Here is a 9909-nt window from a genome sequence, read left to right on the forward strand (position 1 = left end):
ATGAGACAATCACATTGTACATCTCACCATTATCTATAAGTGTTCTACTTAATAAAAAACTTAATTAAAAAATTCTTGACATTCCTGTTGACTGCCTGGAAGGTCCCACTGGACCTAAAACCGCTATCAATTTGTACTCCATTTCTATCCTTTTTTTTTTTAAATAAAACTTTGGTAGAAGATTTATTTCAACAGTTAGCATGATAGTTTATGATAAAAGGGTTTAGTTGATCTGAATAGATAACTAAATACCATCTCTGTCTTGATGTAGTCATTGAGGTTGATTTTCTTTTAAGAAAAAGATTCTGTAGTTTGTCTCCATTCTTTCAAAAGGTAAAAACTAGATTCTGATATGAATCATGTATATAAGAATTTATTTTCTGTCACTTTGTACCTGCAATATGACTTTTCTGATATAATGCTGATTCTTTTTTTTTTTACCTCTACAAAGGTATTTTTTATTTTTGTCTTTATTAATTTGTTTGTTTACTTTTAGTTTACAAGATTCAGTTCCCCATTTCTTGAGTTTCAAATTTTCTTCCCCTCCCTTCTTTACCCCCCTCCCCCATGGTGGCATACATGCAGGTACAGGATCTGTAGATACTTTCACATTAGACATTGGTCAGGTTATAAAAAAGGACTCTATCGGATGGAATGAACAATGGGAAAAAGGAAACAAAACCAAACTAGAAAAAGAAAGAGAACAGGTAATTTGCTTCAATCTGCATTCAAACTCTGTTCTTTCTAGTTCTTTCTCTGAATGTAGACATCTCTCTCCATCATGAGTCTTTTGGAGTTTACTTATAGCCCTGCATTTCTGAGAAGAGTTCAGTCTGTCAAAGTTGGTCGTCACACATACGTTGTGTCTGTAACTGTGTACAAATTTTTCCTGGTTCTGGTCTTCTTACTCAAAATCAGTTTGTATAAGCCTCTCCAGGCAAATATGAAGTTCATCTGCTCCTTGTTTCTTATGGCACAGTAGTATTCCATTACATTCATATACTATAACTTGTTTAGCCATTCCCCAATTGATGGGCATCCCCTTAATTTCCAATTCTTTGCCACTACAAAAAGAGCTGCTATAAATATTTTTGTACATATGGGTCTTCCTCCTGCTTCTGTGATCTCTTTGGGATACAACTCTAGAAGTGGTATTGCTGGGTCAAAGGATATGAAGTTACTTTGGGCATAGTTCCAGATTGCTCTCCAGAATGGTTGAGTGGTCACAACTCCACCAGCAATGTATTAATGTTCTAATTTTTCGACATCCTCTCCAACATTTGTCATTTTCCTGTTTTGTCATCTTAGCCAATCTGACCTCAGATGTGGTACCTCAGAGTTGTTCTGATTTTCATTTCTCTAATCAATAGTGATTTAGAGCATTTTTTTCATATGCTTATTTAATTAAGAGTCCTTAATTACTTATATTTTTAGAACTCAAAATATGAGATATATTTGAATATTTCTTAAAGTAGAAATACCAACCACATCTGGTTAAAGGGCAAATTAGTCTCTTTGGCCAAGACCTGAGATTGGACTAGTCCATGGAGCTTTGTGGAGACCCTGGTCCAAATATTTAATCTACAAAGTGCTTTACAAACTTTTCAAACATTGCATAAAGGTCAGTAATTATTATCTGCCCTTTGTTCTAGTGTACTATCTACTTAGGCCTTTGCTCTAACTGACTGATTCTGAAATAACTACTATGTATAGATATATGTACTTGTTCTATGTCTGTAAAAACAGTCAGGATTTTTTTGGGGGGGTGGGTCATGTTATTGGGGAATTCAGCAGCATCAGCACTTTTTGATTTTTCTCTTGCAATTATCTCCTCAGTTCCTAGCATAGTGTTTGGTACATAATAGACTTTTTTTTTCCATAATAGACAATACTTACTGATTAATGAGGGAGAACGTGTTCATGATCATAGTATTTAAAGAACCACAAAATCACAGAATCTTGGATTTGAAAGAAGGCTCAGAAATAGCCTGTTGTTCTGAGCAAGAATCCCCATAACAACATGCCTGACAAGTGGTTAAATAATCTTTGCTTGAATTTATTTGTTGAGTCAAAGTTCATTATCTACCATGATGGCCCATTCTACTTTGGTTGTTTGAAAATTTTATTTAAACAATATAGTCTTTGTTTTCTTTGTTGAAACTTCAAACTACTTCTCCTCATTCTATTCCCATAAGATTAATCAAAATAAGTCTACCCCCTCTTCCATGAGCTAGCCCTTCAAATACTTGAGAGTAGTTCTCATTTCCCTCCTATTCTAAAAATTCCAATTTCCTTCACCCTATCCCAAGAAGACATGATCCTAAGATCTTCTATTTTCCTAGCTTCCCACTATCTCTGGATATTCAGTAGATTGTCAATTGTTTATTTAAATATAAACAGCTTTTTTGGGGGGGGGCATGATGTTACTAGGTGCTTAACATAACCAGTATCTTCTGGTTTCCTGCTCAAAGGAAATGGTGGTGTGCAGAACTCATCACAATTCTTTATTTGGTCTCTCCAGGACAGACTACAGAGACAATCACCTCCCCATTTCTGAACACTCTGCTTCTTTCAATGCAACCTAATGATTGTGTTTTGTATGTCTTATCACATTGTTGACCTTGCAGTCACTAAAGCTCCCAGATCTCTTTTCGATATATTGCTATCTAGTCTTCTCCAATCCTATATTTATGTAGGGATTTTTTTTGAGCCATTGGAGAAATTGACATTTAACTCTATTAAGTTTATTCTTATTCTCTTTGGGTTAATGTTCTAGCAGAATGTGAAGTTTCCAAGTCATTGTTGTTCTTTGTCCATTTCTGAAGAAGACCAGTGGCATCATGGGCGATGTCTTGGCTTATGCATGAACTGAATTTAAGTGAGGCAAAGTTGTGCAAAGTTGTCAGCCTCACTCTCTCCTCCTGAGTCATCAAGATCCAGTGGCAGGACAAAAATCATGACTATTATTGATGACCAAGAGTGCAGTGGATGACCAGCATCTTCCATGTCTGACCAGTCTCTAAGTGTTCCACAGTACCGGCTTCAGCTGCCTTTGTGGCCACTGGAACACATTATTCTCATCTACCCATTCCACATGGGGAAGTCTTTGAATGCTTGGAGTAGACATCCCCTGCCCCCCATCAACTCACCAACAGCTTTGAGGCCTGTCAGCTATCATCAACCTGGTCTAGCCCATCTGCCAGACAGTTCACCAGGTTGTGACCACTGTGCATGCTACAGTTTCTTGGAGCCACAGGTGAGAGTTGAGTGACCAAAGGTGAATCAGCAGCCCTGAGAAGGGCTTAGTGGGTCCTCATACCAGAGTGCCAGTTCTTCTGAACACTCCATATACCCCAAGTTCTCAAATAGCCAACCAGCCTTGACCCCTTTTATGTCTTTCTCCCAAGCTATATTTTCTCAATATAGTTTATGTTGCACTTCTTTGTAAACTGAAGTCAATGAATATATATAGGATATATATAGGATATATTATAGGATATTATCTATTAGCTAGGCTGCCCTGATTAGCCTTCATTCATTGCTTCCAAAAGTAAAATGATTCTCATTGCCTGATGGATCAAACCTCAAATCCTCAGACTGGCACTTGAAGTCCCCTTTCAACAAGCCCTGCCTTATCTATTATTCTAGGCTACCTTTTATAATCTCCAACCAGGGTCTTTTAAGTTTCTTTATAATTCCTCCCACAAGCAGGCCATTCTATTATTCCCCCTTTGCCATTGTTCAGGCTGCTCACACACCCTAGAATACTCTTTGCCTTTCTCTCCACTAATTCAAATACTATGTTTCCTTCAAACTCATCTCTGACATGAAGTCATTCTAGACTAATTTTAGTCTAGAACATTCATTCGCTTCTCAGTATTTCTTTTATTCTGAACTATGTCACTTGTAATCAATCACTCTCAAGTTTTCATGGATCCTACTCTCTTTATCTTCTAAATTAAGATTTTTAACAATAGCAACAATAATAACTAACATTTTTATATGGCACCTACTATGTGCCAGTCAGTGTAATAAGCACTTTTAATAAACATTCTCTCATTTGAGCTTCACAAAAACCAGACAGAGATACTTGCCCAGAGTCACAGAATTAATACAGTTAATCCTTTTCACATCATGACATTTCCCACTTCAGGGCTTTGATATATCTTGAGTCAGCATAAGAAACTAAATGGGAATTTTGGGGGAGTTTCACAGAAGCCACAGACACAGAAAGACAAAACAGAGCCTATGACTAAACACTTAACCCAAATATGGGGTGTAAACACCCCATAAATGAAAAAGAAAAAATTCAGACTTCTTCCCTGGTACAAAGGGATGCTTAAAAAATTTTACTCGGATTTTCCAGATCACAACAGTGCCAAGCCCTTAACCTTCAAGATGTGGGAGGGATAACGGTAAATGTTTGAGAGAGGTAGGATTTGAATTCAGGTCTTACTGACTCCAGGTTCAGGGTTCTATCTCCTGTTTCACCTAGCTGCCTAATCATTTTAATTATTCCCCAAAGGCAAGGAACATTCTTACACTATTCTTGTATGCCCCACAGTGCACAACTCTGGACATACAATTAATAAATAGTCCTTAATAAATGGAGCATAACTAAAGAAAAGAATAAGACTAGTCACGGTTATTGACTATACACACATTTATTCAACAAGATTTCGTTTGTTTTTTGTTTTTGCTAAAAAACAACAACAACAATCTTTTCTGGGTTAGAAGAGGTTGAAAACCAAAGCTTCTAAGTCTTGTGCTTAGAGGTGGACCTTAAGCATTTCCTTGATCTTCATCTGTGAAGAGAGGAGAGAAATAAGAAAGCCTTCCCTTTAGTTTCAGAGGAAGGAGTAACTTCCCTAGTCAGATCTGCCTGCCCTAGTAAAAGAAAGCCTTGAGTAGGCTATGGAGGGAAGTGTGACTCAACCGAGAAATTCACATGATAAGCATGCAGCTTGGGGAAGAGGGGGATAGGTGACTGTAATCAGAGATGCCTGGTCAGAGTGAGGGGCCCTCTCTCCAGCCAGCTTTGTCTGGGTATATGCAATAACTGGACAGTGGTTTAACAAAGAGACTTAAATACTAAAGAGTGCAGATAAACAAATTCAATATACAGGCCAAGAGGTAAACTGGGTACAAGTTCTTTAGGGTCTTACCTGTGCTGCAGGGGGCGCGGTACTCAGCAACACCTAATTCATCTGAAAGAAACAAAAATAATGAGGGTGAAAGAGAGAAGAGAGCCACGTGCATTAGGTTTCTGTACTTAGTTTGTTCTGTGGTGAGAAAGTGGGGTATCATGTCAAAACTCCAAGTAAATTGACTTCACCATATTAGAGAGGAAACAATGTTCTATTAACAATTAGACAACGGAAAAAATTAATAATAGCTTCCTTTCCTTGGAAGCACCTTGAAACCTTGTTCTAAATGTGGCTATTGAGTTTAAATTTAAGCTACCTAGGAAGGACTCCATTTTCATAATGAAGCAGCTAGTTGGCACATGGATAGAACACTGGGCCTGGAGTCAAGAAGACCTGAGTTTAAATTCTGCTTCAGATACTGGCTGTGTGACCTTTGGCAAGTCACTTAACTTCTGTTTGCCTCAGTTTCCTCAACTGTAAAATAGGGATAATAATAACACCAACCTCACAGGATTGTCATGAGGATCGAATGAGATAATATTTGCAAAAGAGATTAGCCCAGTGCCAAGCACATTAACAAGTGCTATAGAGATGCTAGCTTTTAACCATCACTATTACTATTATTATCCCCTATACAAATCTGCACCATAGCCAAATTGGCTCACCCTTCTATTTATCAAGATCAAATCTTTCCAATCTGGAAGTTCACTTCACCCTCGGGCATCTTCTCACTGGCTGGTTCTTCCCAGAAACTTTGTTTTAAAGATGCCACCCAGGCCAACCATGTCTTTTTTCCTGACTCTCTGGACTTTCTATATAATGTCCCTATATGGATAGTCCATTCTTTCCCCATCTCTGTTTTTTAGCTTTCTTTTATATGCCTGGCAAATAATAAGTGCTTAATAAATGCTTCTTGCCATGACTTATGCCTAGGTTTAACTAAGTTCATCCAGAATTAGCTAGAGTATTTCCTAATAATTATCACTGCAATAGTAAGGGTAGGCAGGGTTAGGCTGGCACCTAGAGTGAATGCTTAGATCCTACACAAAAGTGGTAGCAGAATGGGGTTTTGCAACCCCAAGATCAGGCAAACTTGGCATCCTCGAGAGGCAGAAATAATGGCAATTCAAGGAATGAGAAAGCTTGGGTCTCAGGGCTGAGTCTCCTTTGGATATAGGCATTGTGTTCTGCATGGCTCCAGAGAGCAGAAACAATACCAATGGGTGGAAATTACAAGTGGGAAGATTTTGGCTTGAGTAGAAAATAATTTCAAACTATTAATACTGTACAAAAAGGGAGCAAGTTGTCTCAGTAAGTAATGAGTTCTTTGTCACTAAGTATTCAAGCAGCACCTAGAAAAAGCTTCTTAGGGATGTTCTGGAAATGAAAGTGTCTTAATTTGTGTCTGAATTACTGTCCTAATTTTTTAGTTATTTTTTCATGTCCATATGACTTATTTTCATGTCTAGATTGTAAGCTCCTTGAAGGTGGGAGTAGGTGCTGCATTTCAACTCAATAAGTATTTTTATAATCATCATTATCATCATCTCATTTTCATCTTCTCCAGCTAGAAATAGTCTTGGGACAACTTGTTATGTTACTATAATTCTTTCATAGTCAATGTTCTATGAATTGTTTTTTACACAGATGACTAATGTAACTCCTTTTTGTAATTAAATACAAATATTAAGATGTAAGTTTTGCCCTCATAGGCTCATGGGAAGCATCCCTGGTATAGCTACTAGTATAAGACCAGTGGCAAAAAGTACAATAGGGAAGATGTCAACCTCACCTTGTTCCATGTGATTTTTTTTTGGAGGGGGAAGGCAAGGCAATAGGGGTTAGGTGACTTGCCCAAGGTCACACAGCTAGTTAAGTGTCAAGTGCCTGAGGCTGGATTTGAACTCAGATCCTCTTGACTTCAGGGCCAGTGCTCTATTCACTGTGTCACTTAGCTGCTCCCCATGTGATTTTGATGCCAGGGTTGGTTTTTTTAATGCAATTTTCCTCACACACACAAAAATCATTTTCCTATGATTTCCCCCAGCCAGATATATATCCTTTGAAAGTTTTTCATGCTATGTAGTTAAGAGATTATGAGTATTTGGGGTGGTGACATTTATTTAAAAATAGTATTCCTAAGTTTTTAATGGATCCGTGTTAAGTCTGAGCAAAACAGTCCAGACAACTGTTTGTTCTGATAATGGTCTGGTTGGTTCTAGGGCTGTTTATAGGCTGAGTGCCCAAGGGTATTGAGAGGTCAGTCTGTATTTGTACTGTGGAGATCTGTCATCTGCCAATCCATGAAAGACTGTAAACTTCTGATGGATTATTTTAGCCACCAGGTCTGGCTTTGCTAGATATTTAGCAGCTGCGAAACTTTTATCACCTGCAGCAATGTGTTTCATATTATCGTTGTTGAATGGTTTCACTCATATCTGACTCTCCATGACCCCATTTGCAATTTTCTTGGCAAAGATACTGGAGTGGTTTGCCACTTCCTTTTCCAGCTCATTTTACAAATGAGGAAACTGAGGCAAACAGCGTTTAAGTGACTTGCCCAAGGTCACGCAGTTAGTTAAGTGTCTGAGGCCGGATTTGAACGCAGAAAGATGAGTCTTCCTGACTCCAGGCCCCGCACTCTGTGCACTATGACACTACCTAGCTGTCCTGGGATGTTACATAGCTTCCCCTACCTCCTTGCCTGCTCTACATCTGGGCTCCTTCAAAATAACCTTTCAGGGGTTGCTGGTTGACTTGGTTTCAAACAGTCATATTAAATCCTCTATTTCTCCAGACAAGTCCACATGACTCAGCCATTTGTTCGACTTCAACATACTGCTGGCTGAGTTCCAAAAGTATTTCTGTAGGCCTGGGGCCCGTGAATCATGCTCTAAGAATATAAATCCTCTTTCTTCCTCTTTTTTGACATGGATGTGTTCATCTCTCAATAGCTGCCTTGCAGGGATGGGCCTTAAGTTTTGTTAATACCGAGGGAGCGGGGTGGTACAGCAGATAAGAGTGATGGGCCTGGAGTCAGGAAGGCCCGAGTTCAGACCTGAGAGCAGAACTGTGCTGTATGAAAGATGGATAGGAGAGGGACTGAGACTGGAAGGAAGGAAACAAGCATTTACTAACTAGGTGCCAGGGGCTTTACAAATGCTATCTCATCTGATCCTCACAACAACCCTGGAAGGGAGATGCTTTTATTATCCCCATTTTACAGATGAGGAGACTGAGGCAGTGAAAGGTTAAAGTGGATTGCCCAGTGTCACACAGCCAGTAAATGTCTGAGGTGAAATTTGAACTCAGGTCTTTCTGACTCCAGACCTAGCGCTCCAATCATCATGCCACCTAGCTCCCTCGCCAGGGGTAGGGAGATCAATTATGAGACTACTGAAACGGTCCAGGTGAGAGAGGGCTTTAACTAAGGTAACTGCCACATGAGTAGAGAACAGGCAACTGATGCGAGAAGGAATCACTAAGACTTGGCCACTTATTAGATTTGAATAGAGGGGGTCAGGGAAGAGTCAAAGATGAAGCTTAGGTTGCCAGCCTGGGTGACAGAAGGACCCCAATGTTATTCCAATTTAATGGACATTTCTTAAGTGTGCTTGGGTAGAGTTTGGAGTTCTCCCAGTGGCCAATTCTCTGCCCTCTTTCTTGTCTTGTGGAAAGAAAGACATCCCCTGCCAATCAACCAACCCCATCCTTGCAATCAGTACCATACCTTTGCACTTACCCACCTTGTATTTTAACTCTCCGCTCTAACTTCTCATATGAGCATTTCTGGCTTTGAATGCCTACGACCTATAGGACCTAAGTGCATGGCATGTAATAAGCACCAATTATATGGTGAATTTATGGCCTGCATTTAATATTATAATGTTTTAAGATGTACAAGGTTCTTTGTTTTCAAATAGCCTTGTAGAACATGGGGTTCTATGGAGGTGGGAGTACAAGAATTATTACCATTTTACAGCAGAAAAAAAACTACATCAGAAAATCAAGTGACTTGCTCAGGGTGTCTAGGAAGGGCCCAGGCCTGGCTCCAAAGCCATGCATCTAGGCTCCACATCCAGCTTCCTTTGCATGAGAATGCTACCTCGTAGAATTTCTAGTAAAATCATAGGATTCCAGAACTTAGAGCCAGAAGGGACCTCAGAGGTCTCAAGTCCAATGTCCTGAGGAAACTGGGGCCAAGAGGGTCAGAAGGTAAGAGGGAGAATAAAGAAGAAACCAGGAAGGAGTGAGCAGAACCAGAACAATTTGTGCGCCAAAAACAATATCTAAGGATGAACAACTTTGAAAGACATGAGAGATCTGGTCAACACAACTACTAACCATGATTCCAGAGGGCTCATGATTGAATACCCTACCCATCTCCTGACAGAGAGCAGAGACTGAAGTAGACAGCCAGCCATCCTCCTGATGGACCCAGAATAGAGACTGAAACACATTTTTTGGGACATGGCCAATGTGTAGATTTGTCTTATTTGATTTGTGTTTGTAACAGGGGTTTTGTTTTTCTTGCTTTCTCAATTCAGGAGGGAGGATAGGAAGAGGGGAGAGAGGTGGGAAGGAAAGAAAGCAGATTTTTGTTTGAAAAAATAAAATAACATTTAATTTGATAGGCAAAAAAAGGAAAGATAGGAAGGAAGGAAGGAAGGGAGAGAGAGAAGAAGGAAGGAAGGAAGGAAAGAAGGAAGGAAGGAAGGAAGGAAGGAAGGAAGGAAGGAGGGAGGGGAGGAAGGAAGGAAGG

The 9909-nt window shown here is 39.5% G+C and overlaps 1 protein-coding gene across 1 annotated transcript in view; it reads right to left on the reverse strand.

Annotated features, from left to right (window-relative positions):
* Nucleotides 1-4651: 4651 nt before the first annotated feature.
* Nucleotides 4652-9909, reverse strand: part of A2M (alpha-2-macroglobulin) — an 80797-nt gene continuing 75539 nt past the window's right edge. Inside the window, exons 35-36 of the mRNA XM_069106109.1 lie at nucleotides 5166-5207; nucleotides 4652-4805 (exon numbers count right to left, since the gene is read on the reverse strand). Coding sequence (XP_068962210.1) covers nucleotides 4783-4805; nucleotides 5166-5207 — 65 coding nt within the window. The 3' untranslated portion in view covers nucleotides 4652-4782. The remainder of the gene's footprint in view (nucleotides 4806-5165; nucleotides 5208-9909) is intronic.

The sequence above is a fragment of the Petaurus breviceps genome, unplaced genomic scaffold (assembly GCF_028583685.1).
Source record: "Petaurus breviceps papuanus isolate PSGF00001 unplaced genomic scaffold, PetGlider_PUasm1.0 78, whole genome shotgun sequence".
Taxonomy (NCBI): domain Eukaryota; kingdom Metazoa; phylum Chordata; class Mammalia; order Diprotodontia; family Petauridae; genus Petaurus; species Petaurus breviceps.